Below are 22,139 nucleotides of genomic sequence, written 5' to 3'. Positions count from 1 at the left end.
AAGCCAGTCAGAGAAATAAATACTCTATGATTTCACTCATGTGGAAGTGAAGAAACAAAACAAATGAACAAAGTAAAACAAACAAACAAACAAAAACAAGAGAGAAACAAACCAAGAAACAGACTCGTAACTATTAAGAATAAATGGATAGTTACTAGAAGGGAGGTAGGTGATGGGGATTAAGAGTACACTTACCATGATGAGCACAGAGCAATGTATAGAATTGTTGAATCACTATATTACACACCTGATACTAATACAACACTGTACATTAACGATACTGAAATTGAAATAAAAAACAAAAAATAGAAAATGAAAATGTACTTTAACCTCTCCATAGATAGGTAACATTAGACTGGGTCTGCTAATACTTACCTTTTAACTCTTTTAAAATGATCTCCTCACCAGCTAAAACCATCCTGGCCGGACATTTCCAGAACAGCTACTCCTCCTCACTACCCTGTGGGAAGCCTTAAATTCATTACCAACAAAAGCGCACTTGATATTCCCAACAAGGACAAGGAATGGTCAAAAGGCATCAGTGGGAAAAATCAACCACATATTTGGCATTCTGTGGAAACGGGTTTACAAGAAGGAAAACAGGCACCTGGCAGGAAAAATTTTTAAGGAAATTATTGAGACATGATACACTTCCTGTCAAAACAACACATGAAGTGGTGATTCATTCCATCAGTATCTTCTAAATGCTGTGCAACTTTAAATGCTCCATAGTTTTAATGACACTTAGTTGTGGCACAGAAGGATTTTCAGTTTTGATTACTAAGCTGTTCAAACGTTCCTGTGCCCAAAAGTAAAAACCAGCATGTGCTCACCATATGCACAAGAGTACTCTTCAGTAGAAGAGTGACTCTTCAGGGTCACTAAGACAAAAGGTAGTATCATTTACCTCTCCTAGATTAATTTTGGCTAAGGCTGTGGCATTGACAGATTTCAGAATTGTGTAGTGCTTAGCCCTAGACTGGAAAGCTGTTTCCTAATAGAAACTAGAATCAGTTTGCTCGTGATACATGAACACAACACATTGAAATTTCCAGAATTCTTTAAAATCACTTCAATTTTCAAGTGTCTGTAACTGGAATGTATACAAAGCTAGATTTTACTATGTAAATTCAACATGTAAACTTATTACAAGCATACTGCCAAAACACAGAACATGGAAGTGTTTTCTGACTAATTTCAAGTTTCTAACTTATTTAACCATGAAGGGATAAGTATTTACAATATAAGCCCAAATTGGAAAGGGTGTTTTTTAAAGTAGCACAATGATATTTGTTTAATGCATAAATTTTACAGTTCAAGAGTTTGTGACTAAATTCTGCCAACTCACAGTTTATAAATAAAATTGGAGTTCTTACGTACAGATTTTCATTAAAATGCTTATTTCTTCAATTTGCTAATTTTCAGTATCACCAAAGCAGATACATATTCACAATATATATCTAGAACAATGGAACAGCAGGAACACTAGACATTACTTTGGTCCCCATCATACTAGGTATGGGTCCCAGAAAAATGGCTTCACTTAGACTGCTGAGAACGCCTGCCCATACTATCTCACAACACAGCATATTTATTTGCATTAATGCCGCTGAATGGGCTGCACCATGAGTTCCGCAAATGCTCCTTCCAAGCTCTTACCCTAAGCTTCCAACACCCAGTATGTGCCCGCCTTGTAGTAATGAACAGTTACTGAGTACTAAACTCAGTTCAGTGAAGGCTCAAAACTCAAGCATAACTCTCCAACACTCCTGAGTGCCAACACTTTGAAAAGAACTCCTGAAGATTTAGAGCCCCTATATTCACCAAGGAAGATCCTCAACAGAATCATGTCCAATTTCGAAAACACCAACAAGTTACCTTTATCATGAGGTTCACTGAAAATGAGAAGTAATGTCATACCTTAAAAACATCACCATTCTTAAGAGGATACATTTGTTTTCTCTGGTATTACTAGTCAGGAAGTACATACAATAGTAGAGATTTTAGAAGTTTGCCAAACCTTTTGAGGAAAACAGTGAAATCAGAAGAAGTTTTAAGAGAACAGTAGGGAGGGGCGCCTGGGTGGCTCAGTGGGTTAAGCCGCTGCCTTCGGCTCGGGTCATGATCTCAGGGTCCGGGGATCGAGTCCCGCATCGGGCTCTCTGCTCAGCGGGGAGCCTACTTCCTCCTCTCTCTCTCTCTGCCTGCCTCTCTGTCTACTTGTGATTTCTCTCTGTCAAATAAATAAATAAAATCTTTAAAAAAAAAAAAAAAAGAACAAGTAGGGAAGGTAGGAGGAAGAGTGGGGAAGACAGGAGAAAAAAGAGAGGGAAGGAAAGAGAAAGAACCATTATAAACTTTATTTTTGCTAAAAACTGGTATTATCAAAAAAGCCATGCAGGACATATTCTACACCCAGTCTAGATGAACTGATATAGAGAGACATTAAGTTTCATCTAAGGTCAAATTAATATCCATTTTTAGTCATCTTAGAATTCAACTAACAATAATTGCTGGATTATTACTGGCTGATTAAATACTTCCTGAGCAATGAGGTATAAACAACAATACGGGAAATCTCAGGGTATGAGCAAGTATTTCTCCCAGTAATAGAACACGTGAGCAGCATCACCAAACCCAACTTCCTGAACTAAGTGCTATGAAGTGCTCTGGGACCCAAGCATGATGTTAGTAACTGAAGGGATGCTTAAGACACCATCTTCAATGCCACAGAAATAAAGTCTAGGAATGGGACACACCATGGAGAAGGGCTTGACTCAAACTCTTGGGTTTCGAATGAGGTCACCAGCAACCCAAAAAGGCCACACGACCTACCTGGTATGTCAGTGGCAGGGATAGAATTTCAACCCAAATTCTGCTTCTGGTCTGGCTTTTGTTACACTCAGATTAAGTCCTTTTAAGAACCTTCTTCTTCCCCAGAGTCTACTACCAGAGTTAAAATGAATGGCACACACCACAAGCAGTCATGTTGGACTCCCACTAAAAAATATGTTCAATTCATTTAAATCTCGACATTTTGTCTACTTCTAATTTTTGCTGCTATCAATAAAGAAAAAAACAGCCCATGAAGATAAATTTTCCTTCTATCAATGTGAAAAGGCAAAATGTTTGTTATTTTAATACAAAAGGGACACACCCTGATTTCCCAGCCATAATCCATCAGGAACTAGAGAATGACAGAGGGATTCAAATATAAAAGACAGGCACAGGTTATTCTCTTTTTCAAAATGGTGTATTCTGCAATATTTTAATTATGCTTGGCATTCTTCAAGATGTGATTTTTCTTCAACTGTTCATGATAAAGTTGGGTTTTCCCTACTAAAAATTCCTGTTTTTGTAAGACAAGCCAAGTAAAAAGCTATTTTGAGATTTTCTGTAGATAGGAAAGCATAGATTATTCATTTTTATTGAAAAACAACCTAATTTAATATGTGAAATAGATTATTTGCATCTTCTTATGTAAAATTTTAAAATTTTGTAAAGTTAAAAAATAAGACATGAGAACTTCATCTCATAATAAACTATCTCAGTCCAAGTTGCTGAAGGAATAATTAAAATTCCTATGGCTAAGACTTTAAAGATTTTTAATACTTGGATATTCAAGGAGGACACTATCAATAGTTCTGGCAATCAAAAGAAAGAAACAGGGGCGCCTGGGTGGCTCAGTGGGGTAAGCCGCTGCCTTCGGCTCAGGTCATGATCTCAGGGTCCTGGGATCGAGTCCCGCATCGGGCTCTCTGCTCGGCAGGGAGCCTGCTTCCCTCCCTCTCTCTCTCTGCCTGCCTCTCCATCTACTTGTGATTTCTCTCTGTCAAATAAATAAATAAAATCTTTAAAAAAAAAAAAAAAGAAAAAGAAAGAAACAATACAAGTTTTACTGAACAACTCGGTGTGACAAGAAAAACATACAATTACTTCTATTTCCCCTTAATAATCCATCAGTTAAAAGCCTATTAAAACATTGGGAACAGGCTGTGTGCGTTGTCTCCTGCCTCCAAAAATGAGGAGCGGTCAGCAGGAAACTTGCTAAGTTGCCAGGGGCTGTGGGAACCAGTATAAAAAGCACGTTGAGAAATCCATCCCTGAGAACTTCCGACCAACTGCAAACCTGGCAAGTACATGAAAGCCTACACTGAAAAAGTCAGATGAGCTGATTCTTATAAAAGTGGGTTTTTTCTGAATTAAAGGGAGATAGATTACACTTTCTATACAATGATTCATCTGGGCCTTACTGCCCTCAGCATTTCATCCCATTCCAAACTCTACCTCCACCCACCTTTATTAACTAACAGTCAATAAAATCACTGCCTAAAGGAATCACAGTTCATAGACATCATCAACTGGAAAAGATTAGTTCCATCCCATTTGGAAAAGATATGCGCTCTATGGATGTACGTACAGATCTTCACATTCTAGGGGTTCAAGACAAAAGGCAGGCCTCCTGTTTGGCAGGCTTCTGTGGTTTTCCACACATACAAAGCTAAAAATGGCTTTTTTTTTTTTTTAAGATTTAATTTAGTTGACAGACAGAGATCACAAGTAGGCAGAGAAGCAGGCAGAGAGAGGAGGAAGCAGGCTCCCTGCTGAACAGAGAGCCCCATGTGGGGCTTGATCCCAGGACCCTGGGATCATGACTTGAGCCTAAGGCAGAGGCTTAACCCACTGAGCCACCCAGGCGCCCCAAGAATGGCTTTTTTTTAACCTTCTTCCCTGCCCCTTTTCCTCAAATAATTAGAGTGTCATGCTGTCAAGAGTTATGTCAAACAAACCAAATCCCCAAATAACCTAAGTTGGGGTGTGGGGGCAAAAGTCAAGGATTTTTTAAAAATTAGGATTTTTCTTTTTTTTTTTTTTTTTGGAAACACTTTTTTTTTTTTCAAGATTTTATTATTTTTTTTTTAAAGATTTTATTTATTTATTTGACAGAGAGAAATCACAAGTAGATGGAGAGGCAGGCAGAGAGAGAGAGAGGGAAGCAGGCTCTCTGCTGAGCAGAGAGCCCGACGCAGGACTCGATCCCAGGACTCCGAGACCATGACCCGAGCCGAAGGCAGCGGCTTAACCCACTGAGCCACCCAGGCGCCCCAAGATTTTATTTATTTATTTGACAGAGAGATCACAAGTAGACAGAGAGACAGGCAGAGAGAGTGGGAAAGCACAGGCTCCCTGCTGAGCAGATAGTCCGTTGAGGGGATGCAGGGCTCCATCCCAGGACTGTGGGGATGCGGGGCTCAATCCCAGGACTCCTCCCAGGACTCCAAGATCACAACCTGAGCCAAAGGCAGAGGCTTAAACTGTTCAGCCACCCAGGTGCCCTTGGAAACACTTCTATCTTAATGAAAGATGTTAGCTGAAAGAAGGTTTATACACAGTGTAGTTTCAAAAAGTTAAGCATGCACCTCTTTCCACAGGCTTCTACACTTAACTATACTGACACTATATCTTCAAGACAGACACTGCTATCCTCCAGTTGGTCAAGTTGGTATAGCGGTGTCAATGTACGTTTAAACCAGACAGTGGAGGAAGGGATACATAGATCTGCTGAATGACAAAAAGAACTCTTCTCTGTTTAAAATTCATCTCCTCTTGGGGTGCCTAGGTGGCTCAGTGGGTTGAGCCGCTGCCTTTAGCTCGGGTCATGATCTCAGGATCCTAGGATAGAGTCCCGCGTCGGGCTCTCTGCTCTGCAGGGAGCCTGCTTCCCTCTCTCTCCCTGCCTGCCTCTCTGTCTACTTGTGATCTCTCTCTGTCAAATAAATAAATAAAATCTTAAAAATAAAATAAAATTTGACTCCTCTTTGAAGAAAATGATTTCCAGTTGGAAAGGGGAGAAAGAATATCTCTAGGTGGAAAGCCCATCATAAGAAAGATCAAGCTGCTCTAAGTTCCAGGCTTCTGGATGTGCGAAGAAGAATCCTATGCAGTTTCCTAACCATAATCCATCAGGAACTGTCGAAAAGGACAGGTTTCACACAGGAGACGGGCACAATTCATTCCAATTTTTCAAAAGGGCAGATTCTATAAGCTATGGATTCAAGGAATTTCATTTTGATCCTAAACAAGGTCCTAGAGCAGACTACTAGAGGTCTGAGGGCCCCAAGGAAGAGTCAGTGGCAACTCTCTCAAGAGGAAGTCACTTGAGAATATAACCTCATTCCTTAATGTAATTACTAAACTGCTAACTTCATATACTAGAGATACAGGTTTGTTGGGTATTGTATAGATCCTTATGAAAAGACAGAAGATTAAAAATCTGATACTAGTACAAGAGTAATTAGTTGAACTCTATCTGAAATTGGCAAACATCAATCAGAAATGTGTACAGATGCACCAAATTACCTTGTCTTCAGAACTAGGACCTTAGCCTACATAAGAGTGTTATTTTTTTCATTAAAACATTAAAGAAATGCCTATCAGACCTGTGCAAAACTTGAAACTAAAAGGAGAAGTGAATAAGTTTAACAATCTAATACTTGGAAAAGTTACAGCAAAAGACTAAAGGCAGGAAGATAAATCTGAGAAACTCAGTTCCAGTCCTAGGACTAAAAAACCCACTATAAAGGTCTGTAAAAGAAGAGATGGGGCTCAGTGCAGCATGTGTTTAAAAAAATTTTAGGGGCGCCTGGGTGGCTCAGTGGGTTAAGCCGCTGCCTTCGGCTCAGGTCATGATCTCAGAGTCCTGGGATCGAGTCCCGCATCGGGCTCTCTGCTCAGCAGAGAGCCTGCTTTCCTCTCTCTCTCTGCCTGCCTCTCCATCTACTTGTGATTTCTCTCTGTCAAATAAATAAATAAAATCTTTAAAAAAAAAAATAAATAAAAAAATAAAAAAATAAAAAAATTTTAAATAATCAAACTTGGTAATTTTTTAGATGACTGACCATCAAGAGTCATTAATACTACTTAGAAGTACCATAATTCAAATGCCTTCACTTGAGTAATTATTCTATTCCTGGTTCTGTGCTACGCACTTCCCACAGACTATCTTATGGAATCCATCTAACAATGCTATGAGAAAAAGAGCTAAAAAGGTCGGCTAAAGGTTAGGTGATTTATCCAGTACAAGGTAGGAAGTAACAGAACCCTGAGACTCCTCAAGTTCATTTGCAGCTATCACGCTAACCCTGAGGCTCTACTGCTTTCCTAGAAGGTAGAAGGTTGGGGGGGGGGGTATTAAGCAAGAGTTCGAATGGTTCTACCATGCTCTGTGCTGTCCCACACCATCTGAGAGGACTACACTTTAAGAATACAGCAAAGTAGAATATGTTCAGTATCCAGGGGTAGTGAGAGGATTCAAAATCCTGTCACTTAACAAAAGATGAAAATGTTTTCTTTTCCAAATTAAGACTTAGGGGTGCCTGGGTGGCTCAGCGGGTTGAGCCTCTGCCTTTGGCTCGGATCAGGATCCCAGGGTCCTGGGATTGAGCCCTGCATTGGGCTCTCTGTTCAGCAGGGAGCCTGCTTCCCCTCTCTCTCTCTGCCTGCATCTCTGCCTACTTGTGATCTCTGTCAAATAAAAAAATAAAATCTTAAAAAAGAAGAAGAAGACTTAAAGGCAGGATATGTAAGGTTTTTTAAATATAAGGGGCAAAATGGGCGCCTGAGTGGCTCTGTCAGTTAAGCATCTGCCTTAGGCTCAGGTCATTATCCCAGGGTTCTGGGATCAAGTCCTACACCAGGCTCCTTGTTCAGCAGAGAGCCTGTTTTTCCCTCTGCCTGTCCCTCTCCCTGCTTGTGTGCTCTCTCTGACAAATAAATAAATACTCTTTAAAAAGCAATCAATCAATCTAAGGGGCTCTCATGAAAGTAAATTGTTCAGAATGGCCTCTCATCGGCAAACTATGATAAAAACAATTCTCCTCCTTATTAAGTGTAATACCTTAACCTTTCCAAAGATACACCTCTCGGGGGGGAGGAGCGGTGAGGCATGATATCAGCAGAATAGAGAACTAAAATGTCGGTCCCAACATTCATCCCCCCAACAATGAAACATCAAACAACTACAAACCAATAAAAATAGCTCTAGCAAAGTTCTGCACTACAATGAAAAGCAACAGAAATATTATGGAGATAGGCAGGCCTTTGTAGCTCAGTCAGTTAAGCGTCTGCCTTAGGCTCAGGTCATGATCTCAGGGTCCTGGGATCAAGCCCTGCATAGGGCTCCCTGCTGGTGGGGAGTGTGCTTCTTCCTCTCCCTCTGTTCCTCCCCCCAGCTTATGCTCTCTCTCTCTTTCTCTCAATTAAAAACCATTAAAAATACACACATACATACATACACTTTATGAAGCTAAAAAAAAAAAAAAAAAAAAAAATGGAGGCTGGTCACATAGCAGGAACACAGGAAACACCCTACCTGAGTCATTCCACTCTGCCAGTTCACAGTAACTTGGTACCAAAAACAATCCCCCAAAGGGATTTCACCATGCAGGGTAAAGGTCAGTAGGAGAACCCCAGAAAGTTTCATTAATTCACCTAGAAGGACAACATGAGAGGAAGGGAAAAAAAGGATCTACAAAATAATCACAAAGCAATTAAGTGAAAGTCAATAGGGACTTTACATTACATAGAAAAAGGACATCACATTGAAATAAGGACATTACATCATGCTAAATGAAAATGGTTTTAACTAATAGACAAAGAAGCTGATGGACCCTCACCCCCCCTCCCCCGTCCAAAAAAACAAAACCCAACTATAGCTGCCTGAAAGATTCACTAACCTTTAAGAACACTCATAGACTAAGAGGGCAAGGATAGAAAAATACTCCACACAAATGGAAATTAGAAGAGAACATGGATCACTATACTTAATACACAAAGTTTAAGGCAAAAGTTATAACGAGCGGCAAATGAGGTCATTATACAATGAGAGAGGTCTATTCATCAAGACAATTTAACTATTATAGTGTACCTACTTTAGAAAACCTAAATATTTTTATTTTTAATATTTAAAATATTTTATTTATTTATTTGACAGAGAGACAGAGAGAGAGCATGAGAGGGGAGAAGGGAGAAGCAGACTCCCTGCTGAGCAGGGAACCTGATGCAGGACTTGATCCTGGGACTCCAAAACCATGACCCGAGCTGAAAGCAGTCGCTTAACCAACTGAGCCACCCAGGCACAAACCTAAATATTAAAAAACTAAATATTAAATTAACAGATCTGAAGGCAGAAATAGACAGCAAAGCAGTAACACCAGGTACTTCAATAACCCATTTCCAACAATGGATAGATCATCCAGACAGAAAAATCAATAAGTAAATAGCGAACTTGAAGTACACTGCAGGTCAATGGACCTACATATACAAACATTCCATTCAACAGCAGAATAGAACATTTAAAAAAGAAAACCTGTCCTAACAAATATAAGACAATGAAATATCAAGTATCATACCCAAACACAGGTACAAAGCTAGGTATCAGTTAAAAGGAAGAAAGTTGGAGGTGGGGAGAGAAAAATCACAATAAATATAAATTATAACACACTTCTGAACAACCGGTAGGTCAAAGAAATGAAAAGGGAAATAAAATATTTTGAGAAACATTATTAATAGATCGTATTAAAACTTATGGGATGCAGCAAAACCACTTTTTTTTTAATTTTTTTTTTATTTGTTTATTTAAGAAAGCATGGGGGCGGGTGGACCAGAGAGGGAGAAACAGACTACCCACTGAGCAGGGAGCCTGATGTGGGGCTCTATCCCAGGACCCCAGGACCATGACCTGAGCTGAAAGCTGAAAGCAGATGCCACCCAGGTGCCCCAGCAAACCACTTCTAAGAATTTCTAAGAAAAGCACTATTTCGGACCACCTGGGTGGCTCAGTGGGTTAAAGCCTCTGCCTTTGGCTCAGTTGATGTTCCCAGTGTCCTAGGATTAAGTCCTGCATCACGCTCTCTGCTTAGCAGGGAGCCTGCTTCCTCCTCTCCCTCTCCCTCTCTCTCTCTCTGCCTGTCTCTTCTTGCGATCCATCTCCGTTAAATAAATAAATAAAATCTTTAAAAAAAAAACACTATTTCTATAAATATTGATAAACACATTTAAAACATCAATAACTATGATACATTAATAGAAGAAAACCTGTCTCAAAAGATTCAAAGAAAGCATTTGATAAAATTCAGCAAACTTTCATAAAAACTCTCAACAACCTGGATACAGAAGGAACATACACCTCAACATAATAAAAGCAATATATATATAACAAACCCATAGCTAACACCATACTCAACAGTAAAATGTTGAAAACTTTCCCCTTCAAAATCAAGAACAAACCAAGGATGCCCATGATTTTCACTCCTAACGTAAGTACTGAAAATCCTATCTACAACAGTTAGGCAAGAGGAAAAAAAGGCACTCAAATAAAAAGGATGAAGTAAAATAGTAAATGTCACAATCTTGTTATAGAAAATCCTAAAGGACAGGGCGCCTGAGTGGCTCAGTGGATTAAAAAGCCTCTGCCTTCGGCTCAGGTCATGATCCCAGGGTCCTGGGATCGAGCCCCACATCAGGCTCTCTGCTCAGCAGGGAGCCTGCTTTCTGCCCTGTCTCTGCCTGCCTCTCTGCCAACTTGGGATCTCTGTGTGTCAAAGAAAGAAAGAAAGAAAAAGAAAAAAAAAAAAGAAAATCCTAAAGGACTATATGAAAAAAACTCATGAAAAACAATAAACAAAAAACAAAATACAAAAGCTGTTTAAGTTCAGTAAATTTGTAGAGTACAAAATACAGCCTGTTGCATTTCTATACACTAAAAACTAATTACCGGAAGAAAAAAAAATCCCATATACAATAGCACCAAAAAAAACATATAGGAATAATCTCAATGAGAAAGTGAAATATCTATATTTCAAAAATTGTAAGACTTTGACAAAAAAATTAAAACAAATATGATGTCCTTGTTCACAGAGCTGAAGAATTAATGTTGTCAATATACTGGTAATGTCCACACTACCCAGAGCCATCCATGGAGTCAACGTAATCCCCCTCAAAATTCCAATAGCATTTCTCAAAAAAATTTTTTTAATTAAAAAAAAAAAAAAAAAAGGCAAAGCAAAGAAAAAACTATTCTGAAGTTTGTATGAAACCACAAAGACCCTGATAGCCAAAGCAATCTTAGAACCACAATGCTGGAGGGGTCACACTCTTGAACACTCACTACATTACAGAACTGTAGTCATTCAGGGGCGCCTGTCTGCCTCAGTGAGTAAAGTGTGCAACTGTTGATCTGGGGTTTGTACAACTGAGCCAGAGATTATTTTAAAATAAAATCTTTAAATAAAAAAAGCTAGAGTCACTCAAATAGTATAGTATCGGTACAAAAAGACATGTAGATCAATCGCACAGGGATCCCAGGAAAAAACCCAAGCTTATAAGGTCAGTTTGTTTACAACAAAGGACTCCAGAACATACAATGGGGAAAGGAGAGTCTCTTGGATAAACGGTGTTGGGGAAACCAACAAACTACAAAGAAAAACTGGACCACGATCTCAAACCACACACAAAAACTAACTCAAAATGAGTTGCAAGAAGCCATAAAGCTCCTACAAGAAAATATAGGGGAAACAGCTCCTTAACTCTCTGATGTCATTTTTGAATGTTTTTTGGTGAGATTTGGTGGGATCCAGTACAGATGACCAAGAAGGAATTCTTGAGATGCCTTTGGTACAAAATGGTACTTTTATTAAAGCACGGGGACAGGACCCGTGGGCAGAAGGAGGTACTGCCAGGGCACCTGGGTGGCTCAGAGGGTTCAGAGTCTGCCTTTAGCTCTGGTCATGAAGCCATGGTCATGGGATCCAGCCCCACCGCTTCAGGAGCCTCCTTCTCCCCAACATACCACCCCTTGTGTTCTCTTCTCTGTCTTTCAAACAAATAAGAGTTTAAGAAAAAAAGAGCTGCTGCCCACTGCCCCAGGATTAAGTGGAGCAACTGATTATACACTCTGGGATGGAGGGAAGATAAGGGAAGTTCCAGAGGATTTTCATATGCTAAAGAGGACTCGAGGATGTGCGAGGCCTTGCTATTGTCAAACTAAGATTGCTTTTTCTGTCTTGGAAGGCGTTAACATTAAGACAGTTAGGAGGTTCCTGGAGAAACATTATACTCCACCTGCCTTAAGTATTTGTCAATGGGCTGCAGGTTATATGGACATTTAATTTTATCTGTGTTTCCTTATGCCTTTGTTTCCCCCTATCTACATCAGCCTTGGTGAAGATTTTTGGATAAGACACCAAAACAAGAGCCACAAAAGCAAAAAAAAAGGAAAAAAAAAAGGATATCTGTCAAACCCAAAAGTTTTTGCACAGGAAAAAAACCCTATAGAATGACAGAACATCCCAGGACACCTGGGTGGCTCAGTCTTATGTCCTGATCCCAGGGACCTGCAACTGAGCCCCACACTGGGCTCCCTGCTCAGCAGAAAGCCTGCTTCTCCCTCTGCCTGCCTCCTCTCTCTCTCTCTCTCTCTCTGACAAATAAATAAATACATAAAATCTTTAAAAAAAAAAAAAAAAAAGAGAGAGAGAGAGAGATTTTATTTATTTGAGAGAGAGCTCGCACAACTGGAGGGAGAGGCAGAAGGAGAGGCAGGCTTCCTGCTGAACAGGGAGTCCAATGTGGGGCTCAGTCCCAGGACCCCAGGATCAGGACATGGGCTGAAGGCAGACGCTTAACCAACTGAGACACCCAGGTGTCCCCCACATCAATAAAATCTTTTTTTTTTAATGTTCAAAAGATCTGAATAGACATTTTCTGAAGATACACAAATAGCCAATAAGTACATGAAATGGTGCTCAACATCACTTAGCAGGGAAAGGCAAGTCAAAACTACAATGAAGGGCACCTGGGTGGCTCAGTCATTAATCATCTGCCCTCAATTCAGATCATGATCTCAGGGCCCTCTGATCGAGACTCACATCAGGCTCCATGTTCAGCGGGAGAGTCTGCTTTTCCCTCTCTTTTGCCCCTCCCCCTGCTCGCAGCCTCTCTTTCTCAAACAAGTAAAATCTTTAAAAAAAAAAAAAAAAAAAAAACACAGGGTGCTTGGGTGGCTCAGTTTTTAAGCATCTGCCTTTGGCTCAGGTCATGAACCCAGAGTCCTGGAATCCAGCCCCTCACTGGGCTCCATGCTTGCCAGGAAGCCTGCTTCTCCCTCTCCCACTCCTCCTGCTTGAGCACTTGGCTCGCTCTCTCTCTCTCTCTCTCTCTCTCTCTCTGTTACTGTGTCTCTCTGTCAAATAAATAAGTATTTTTTTAAAAAACACACAAACCTAATTTCCTAGTAACAGTGGAAGGGTGGTGGTGGTCAGGGGCTGGCAGAAATGAGGAAACTTAAAGATGGAACTCAAATTTTATACCTTTTGACCTATAACAGTAAGTTCTGAGGATCTAATATCCCACATGGTAACTATAGTTAATACAGTATTGCATACTTTCAAGTTACTGAGAGTCAATCTTAAACATTCACACCACATACTCAAAGAACTTAACTGGATGACATAATGATTTACTCTCTTGATCTTGATACTCATTCCCCAACATATGTATCAAATCATCACAGTGGACACTCTAAATATATACGTTTATATTTATCAATCAAGTTGAGAGGGGAAAAAGATAAGTCGGGGTATCTTTATGGTATTAGCTCCCCATCACTCCACGTATTCAAGAGCCGTATTCAAGTGGTCAAATATTCATAAGTATGCTACACAAGGGGACTGAGCATCTGCTAGAAACTAAAAGAAAACTTTCAGCTTTCTCTCAATCCTAAAGCTCTAACTCTAGTCAAGAACTGCATTCATTTTCCCAGACTGAGCATACAATTTCTAACATTGCCTGTGGAACTGCCCATTTACATCTGAGAAGGACTAGTCATCTAACCTCCTGGGCAACCTTTACCTTTCTTCTCCTGCAAACCAACATCTTCCAATGAAACCCACACCCACTACACAGGAAACACTGCCATTAGCCTTTGCTGTGAATTAAAAGGACTTGTTGACATGACCACAAAATTATCAACAAACATGTGCATATTCTAATCTAAGCACCCTACGCAGTAGCCTGAGTCAGGGTTCCTGCTTTCAGTGAGCTTACGGCTAAGCTGGAAAGTCAAGACTAACACACAGGAACGCATAATGAAAGCGGAGGCAGGTGATCAATGATGAATCAGAGGGACCAGCAATATATTAATGAGTTCAGAAGGGAAAGTTGGTCAAAGGTTTCAGAAGCATGCTTGATCTTGCTTTGAAGACTGCAATAGATTTTAGGTAGAAAGGAAGAGAGACCAAACATGAGGTCACAGAGGTTAGCAAGTATACAGCCTAGTCCATAGGTAGTTATTATTTGTAGTTAAGCAGAGGGTTCACAAGGACAGGTGACATGCCCATAGGGACAAAGTGGTCCATGAGAAAAACCAAATGTTACTCTTTCCAGATTACTTTCAAATGTAGAATGCCAGAAACATCTCAAGCTTCCAGAAGTAGTTAGCAAGCCCAGTCATATGACCTTTTTCAAAAAGGCCAGGCCCATCGGAGATTCTAAATCCAGATGATACCACCAAACCATCACACTTGGAATCCTGGGTTGGATCTCAAAGTGAGGAGCCCATAACTTCAATCACTGAGCACCTCACACCATTTCAAACCAATACCTATCACACAGCACCAGGAGGCTGGACAAAGAAGGGAAAAAGACAAAAACCAGAAGATAATGCAAACAAACAATGGGAAGGGGCCACATAAGACAGAAATTTGCCCCAATGGAAACCTCTTGATTTTCACCAATACTTTTAAGTTCTTAGAACCTCCTCTGTTGCAAGTCCGTCTGGTCAGTGTCTCTGTTAAGGCTAATGGTGAGGTACACAATCAGGCACAGAATTTTTATTGTGAAATTCAGAAAACACCAGCCAGCTTGCCTCTTGGCTTCCTAGGACTACACCACCCCTTTTAAACAAGGGGAGCGCCTCAGAATACAGGGAGCAGGGTAACCTACGACCTGCATGCATGAGATCTAGACTCTCATGTGTGAAATCTTTCTGGACTAAGTCCAGAAAGATAGCTCAGTCATTTCAACCTGATGACTAGCTGGTGAGCAAGTTGAGGTAGGTTAATGGTCTTAATAGTCCATAATCCCAACAAAATGCTCAGCGGCCACTGCAAGTACTGTACCAACTCTGTGGACAGGACCTTCCTGGCAGTGTTGCCCAAGATAAAAAGGCTGAGTTGACAAATGCCCACCTTCCAAACTTCATTAGTTTACAATATAAGGATTGGTGGGCCTTAGAGACTATCCAGTCTAATCTGCTTTACCAGAGGAGGAAATGGAGACCCCAAGAGGGGTCACACTTGTCCAGGGTCACACTGTTGGGAGATCACTTGACTCCCAGTCTAGTGTTCTTTTTCTACTGACCTCCCATTGCCTTCTAAAACCAGAAAAACCTGCTAAAGCTAAAACTCTAATTGCCTATTTTCCGTTTGTTATAAACATAACCACCAACATTTTCTACAACTTACTTTCTGTCCGGCACTTCTAGAGGCTCTCTGTAAACGAACTCACTGAATCTTCAAAATAACCCAATCGGTCAGGTTCTAATGACTATCCCCATCGCACCAAAGGAAAACCACAGGTAGAGAGAGGTCACACAGCCAGGACAGAGCTGGCGCTGTCCGACAGTATGGCTCCAGGGTCCCCACTGTGATTCACTTTGTTACACTTTTAAAAGAATTTCTTTAAGTTGTAAAGCAATGGAAGAAAAGGAACAGGCTTTAAGCCACAAAAGGCATGGTAACTTGTGTTTGCCAGTGAAACTGGGAGCTAAACCATGACTTCATTAACAGGCAATTTATCTCTTGATTAACATAGTAAGGGAAGGTCTGTATATTTCAACAGTTAGTTAACATTTTAAGTGCATTTGAAGTAAAATGGTCATGGGCACACCTCTCAAAATCTGCCACGTGAAATAGGCTGGTTTAGAGGGTCTCTTCAGGACATGATACCAAGAAAAGCAAACATGTCATGGCCCATCTCCACCTCTGCTGGGCTTCACTCACACATACAAGGTTTGTTTTTCAAGAAACTACTTTCACAGTAATTTCTTACACAAGTAAAACTTCAGATTGAGGGAAAATTTAAGGAAAATTTCACCTCTGAAGAATAAAAACCCATTTGACATAAGGGTTCAAAATGAAGATCGCTGGAACAAATGCCCAATATTCAATTACATGACGTTTTTGCTTTCCCTCATTTAAAAAATCATGTCAAATCTCATTACCTTGGTTATCCAGGAGAAGTAGTCCAGGAACAGTAATGGCAGTAATGGCAAAAATAAGCAAATTACTACTGTGCCAAGATCAAATTAAGGAAAAAATTACAGTTGATTAAGATGCTCTATCATATAAAGGTACTGGCATTTTACCAGTCACATGTCTTAGTGTCAAGTGTGCAAAAGCCCAGTCAAAATGTAACAGATGGTGCTCAGATGGTGGCTCAGTCAGTTAAGCCTCCGACTCTTGATTTTGGCTCAGGTCATGATCTCAGGGTCCTGGGATCAAGTCCTGCAAGGGTTCTGCACTCAATAGGGAATCTGCTTAGGATTCTGTGTCCCCATCTCCTTCTACACTACCCTCCACCCCCAACAACAGTGAGCTCATGTGCATTACTCCCTTTCAAATAAATAAATCTTAAAAAAAAGAAAATGCAACAGATCCTAAAAACTCTAAAATCAGAAAAAGTAATGCCTCAGATCTGAAATCAACAGAAATTTAGAACCCAAAATAGCAATTACCCAACCTGATCCATCTCTTTGTATCAAAGTCACATGAAAGAATTATCCTATAGCTTCTCTGTTCGGCTAAAGCAATCTAAGTACAAATGTTATTAGATAAAACCTACAAGCAATTAGATCCTAGCTTATCAGTAAATTAAAGCATAATAAAATTAGTCAGCCTAGGAGCTGGACAGTAATTTGGGTTCTACCATCCTCTACCAGAGTTATTTGGCAGTACCATGGTAGCCAAGCCCCAATCATAAAAGGTTTTCCAATATTTATAGCATCCATTTTTCTGCGGAGTCTACTCGTCATAAACTCTGACCAGACTTTACGTTAGAGCTTAAGTACCAACAGAGTATTTACTTTTGAACACAATGACTTATATAAGTATTGTATTCCAGGGTTTGGGTTTTTTTTTAAGATTTTATTTATTGGTACATTTGGGTGGTTCAGTTGGTTAAGCATCTGCCTTCAGCTCAGGTCATGACCCCAGAGTCCAAGGATCAAGCCCCACATCGTGCTCTCTGCTCAGTGAGGGACCTGTTTCTCCCTCTCCCTCTGCCTGCAGCTCTGCCTATCTTTTAGATTTTATTTATTCATTTGACAGAGAGTGAGAGAGAGCACTGAGCTGAGAGCACTGAGCTGAGAGAGGGAGAAGCAAGCTCCCCATGAGCAGAGAGCTCAATCACAGGATCCCAGGAACATGACCTGAGCCAAAGGCAGACACTCAACTGACTAAACGACCCAGGCACCCGTATTCCAGTTTTAATACCCATTTAGAGTACTTTTCCCTTTCCCATATAGCATATAGTAAAGGCCATGTATCAGAACTCACCTGCAATTTCTGCCTAATTTGTCTGAGCCACCACAGAACTTTCTCAGAAAAGTACAATGAGAAAATATTCTAAATTCTTCTGCAGTACTCACATGATTTAAAAAAAAAAAAAAATGTGAACCCCACATGAGGCCCCTGATGAAATTTCATCGAGCCTTATTCACCATTTTCCTCTTTTAAGTGTTTCTAAACTTAAAGGCAGGACAGGTGCTTCAAAGGGAAGTCTAATGACACCTGTTACATAACCTGTTCTTGGTTGGCCAGGTTATATGGTTGTTACAAGGAAGAAAGCAGTCCAAAGCAGAACAAACACTAATTCTCTGTTCTCCGTTCTAATATGAGCCAGGACATTCCAGTCACATACCCAGCAGCTACCTGCGTGCCTCAGTTTCCCTAACCACTAAACTTGAGGTCTGAGGTGATCCAAATTCCTATTTAATCAAAGTTAAATGAGCATAATAATCCCACAAAAAGTTCACTGCAGTGTTCATAGTATTGAAATACTACGTTGTAGAAAGAAATTTCAAGGGTTTTTGCAGTACTCATTTCTTATCCTCCAAATACTCCAAAGGAGTTAGCTCTGCCGTGAATGAAGAGGAGGCAAATACAAAGATGTTTTAAGAATATATGTAAAACCCAAAATATATCTAGAAACCTTGCGGGATATCACGGTACTTGGACTGTCATGTGCAACGGACAACCTACAAAACCTAGTAAGACAGGTCTCTGTTTTTGCTGTGGAAACAGGATTTCGCTTTCCCTGACAGCTTCAGGGCCTAAGAACACAGGATGACATCGCTTCAGAAAACGAAAGACCCCCCTGGGACCATAAAAGATGAGAGCTTTTGGTTATTGTCCTTGTTTTGTTTAAGATTTGGTTTTTTGTTTTTTCCTTTCTTACCCAGTTGCCGCGGGTCTGGTGGTAAACCTCTGTAATTCCGGGTCTGCAGGGATTTGTCCAGACCCAGGCAGGGGTCAAAGAGAGGAAGCTGCGCAAACACAGATGTTGCTGCCTTTCCTCGACCCACCCCGCTGTAACCAATAGGGGGACGCTGTGGGTGCCTCGGGAGGCAGATGGATTCTCTCCTGGAAATCTAATTGGCGTCTGGGAAACCAGAGCTAGGTTTCCAAGGCGGTCTCAGCACCCAGCTTCCACACAGCCTCGACAGAAAAGGATGCCTCCTTGGCCGAGCACAAGGCCATCATCATGACCCCTAAGGAAACTTTTAGCACGAGAAGGTTAGGGTACCTTTCACCCACATCCCAGGTATTCAAAGGGCAAATGAATCCCTAAGAGTAAGATCCGACGGAATGCCGACTGCCTCCTCCTAATCAAGTAACTACAGATTCCTTTGAAAACACGAGCAAATATCTCCACAGAAAAGAAGGGATAGCGCGGGTACCATGAGCTCGGTCTGCTCTCTGGGGGGCCCCAGCCCCACCTAGAACCCTCACGCCAGAGGCGAGACACCAATGGGGAACCAGCTTTCGAGACACCCTCTTCTCCACTGCAAGGGTGCATTTCTTTGGGGGAATTTTCCCTCCACCCGCCCATCCCGGGACCCTGTATAGCGGAGTCGGCGGGGGCTGCAAGGAGAGGGACCGCCGCCTTCTCTGTGCGCTCCCGGCCGCGCAACGCGAGCGACCCCACGCTCCGCAGCTGCCGCCGCCGCCGCGCTGGACTGTGCAACCCTTGGCACTTGTTGCTGTCCCCGAGGGACCCGGAGGCGGCGGCCATCCCTCTCGCCACTGAAGCCACAGCAGCACCCACCTGTCCACCTCAGCTGTCCCTCGCGTCCCCCAGTACCCTGGAGAGAGTATTTCTGGGACAGAGAACTCAGGCGAAGGGAACAAACTTTTCTGCCCTGAGCTACAGAGAGACGCGGGGGATGGAACCCTGAAGAGCACCTACCTGGAGCTAGGGCCCCCACAGCCTCCGGAACCCCAGCGAGGCGCTGCGCCCCGCGCCCTGCCCGAGGGCGTCTGGAACGCGCCCAGGTCCGCCGCCGCCGCCCAGGGCCGGGAAGGCTCTCGCCGAGGCTGCCAACGCCCGGCGGCCGCAAGGCTGGGGCCAACGCGGAGGGGGCGGAGCCGCGGGCGCGCTCCCGGAGCCGGCCCGCTGCGCCCGCAGCTCGGGCCGCCCCCGCTCCCGCCGCGCCTGCCGGCTGCCACTGGATCCCCGCCTGCTCACCTCCCGGCCGCGGCATCACATGGCCAGGCCCGCCCGCCGCCGCGCCCGCCACCGGCTTCAGGACGAAACCTGAAGCGGCCCGACCGCGCTGCCTCCGCCAGCCCCCTCCCGGCGCGCCTCGGCTGCCCTTGCTCCCCGTCCCGGGGCTCAGAGACGGGCGGAGACCCGCGCGGCCCTACGGGGCCCGAGGAGGGCGAGGTCTTGTCCCGGTTGCGGCGCCTGCGTTCCCCAGGCCCCCATGGGCCTCGCCTTGGCGCCGTCTGAGGAAGCGGTGGCCTGCCCCTTTCTGAAAGGAGTTGGCCATGCTGAGCCTGTTCGCAACTAAAAGCCACCACACCGGTGACAGAACGTGGCCCAAGGGTGACTGACAAATAAGACGCCCTCTTGATGCTCGAGGTTCCCGGCCCTCTGTGCCAGAGCCGTGGGACCCTCATTCTCTTCGGGCTTGTGCATGCAAGTAGCTCCCCCTACAAGTCCTCATAACTGAAGAAATTTTCAGGAAAATCCTAACCTGTTTTTACAAGGAAAAACAGCGTAGGAGGGACTCCCTTACCATCCAGTGCGCTTTTCCGGTTCCACTGATGGTAACCCCAAGCAGAGAAGCTTCTCCGTCAGCCAGGCCTTCAAAACACAGACTGCAGACCACCTTGAAAGGCGAAATTACCAAAATGACTTTTCTCGAGAGTACCCTGAGTCTCTGTTTTTCCACAGGACCCGCACAGGGATTTAGCTCCACGAAGCTGGCCACTGAGACCACCAGCCAGAAAGGAGCATGCCTACCCGGCCTTCTGCAACACCTCTGCCGCTTCTCAGCCTCACCTTGTCGCACCCACTTCGCTGGTAGAGCTCCTGAGGAAGATAGCGAAACAACACCGGTCCGCCTCCGAAGTGCTTAGCCCTGTTCCAAGGCAAAGGTCTGGCATTCTGCCTTCATAATTGGGCGCCCCAAACCGGACCGCACTCCTACCCCAAGCTGCAGTCCTTGTCGCTTCTATTTCGCAAGGGGATGAACCCTAGACTTGGCCTCGGGCACTGCCTTTAATAAAAAATTAAAAAAAAAAAAAAAGATCCTGCCCATGGCAAGACTTCAAGATACTCAAGATTAAAACAATAATATTCTTTTCAAAAACAAACAAACAGGGGCGCCTGAGTGGCTCAGTGGGTTAAAGCCTCTGCCCTCAGCTCAGGTCATGATCTCAGGGTCCTGGGATCGAGCCCCGCATTGGGCTCTCTGCTCAAGCAGAGAGCCTGCTTCCTCCTCTCTCTCTCTCTCTCTGCCTGCCTCTCTGCCTACTTGTGATCTCTGTCAAATAAATAAATAAAAATTTAAAAACAAACAAACAAAAAAATTCCAACCATAAAATGTCTACTGGAGACTAATCAAATCAACCCACCAAACCAAAATGGGTCCCAATTTCTGGTAAGCAAAAACATCAACCTGTTAATGGCCCTTGTTTTTAGTATACAATAATTCCACACATCACTAGTGTGGAATTATTGTATATTTTTTTTCTTTCTCCTTCCTCCCTTTTTTTTCATTAATTAGGTCAGATATATATCAAGAAAAAAGGGAGAAAATGTGGGAGGAGGAACAAGAATTATAAGAAATTACCTAAAACTCTCTTGCACACTAAAAAGAAACAAGCAAAACTAGTAATTGTGGAATCTTTTCTAACTAAGGATGTATAATCATGCTATCTGTAGTTTTCTTGCCTTCTCTAGAGCACCGAGCTTGATCAATATTTAAATAAGTACTTGGCTTTCAACTTCTCTAGGTTCAAATATTAAGCAAAGTGTACTCTAGCAACCTTAAAAGAAGCCTGTGAATATATGAGGCAGGTAGGTATCAGGTGTGTAAATAACCCTTTGCATCTCTCTGATTCTGCTACTCCAGATACAGGTTACTCTGGACACTGAGCACTTAAGTTGGCCAGGACTACATTTGGTTAGAATTCAAAGACAATGGATTGTCAGTACCCAGACAGGGGACGTTCACCCAACAAGAAACCAGGTTGGTAATTCAGCTAGGAAAATTCTCACTTCCTGGTAAGTATGATGCCACCATCCTTCCCAGTTCAGTTCTGTCTTTCCTATATTCAGTCTCCATTCATCCTTAGACACCTCAGACAGACCTCCTCCATAAACCCTTTCTTTATTGTCCTGGTTTCTGCCAGCCTCTGAACTTGGACAGAGATTAATGACCGTACCACAGTTGAGCATGTGATTATAGTCACTGTCATATGTTAGACTGTTAGAGGTTCTTATCCTCTCTTGTCATCTCAAGAACAAAGACTATTTTTTATCCTCATCATCTCCACTCTTAACACAGGGCCCAT

General features: G+C 42.5%; 1 protein-coding gene across 7 annotated transcripts in view; it reads right to left on the bottom strand.

Moving 5' to 3' along the window:
* ARHGEF28 (Rho guanine nucleotide exchange factor 28) overlaps positions 1-21,060 on the bottom strand; it is a 317,878-nt gene extending 296,818 nt beyond the window's left edge. For 3 of the 7 annotated variants that reach the window (XM_059418059.1, XM_059418066.1, XM_059418065.1), the window contains exon 1: positions 376-419. In XM_059418059.1, coding sequence (XP_059274042.1) covers positions 376-418 — 43 coding nt within the window. In that variant the 5' untranslated portion in view covers position 419. Of the gene's footprint in view, positions 1-375; positions 420-19,524; positions 19,678-20,356 lie in introns of those variants that run through there. The other 4 variants (XM_059418063.1, XM_059418062.1, XM_059418064.1 and 1 more) reach the window with 3 other exon arrangements.
* Positions 21,061-22,139: the final 1,079 nt, after the last annotated feature.

This window comes from Mustela nigripes, chromosome 12 (assembly GCF_022355385.1).
Source record: "Mustela nigripes isolate SB6536 chromosome 12, MUSNIG.SB6536, whole genome shotgun sequence".
Taxonomy (NCBI): domain Eukaryota; kingdom Metazoa; phylum Chordata; class Mammalia; order Carnivora; family Mustelidae; genus Mustela; species Mustela nigripes.
The sequence above is the reverse complement of the archived record's forward strand: the minus strand, read 5'-3'. Positions and strand labels throughout refer to the sequence as shown.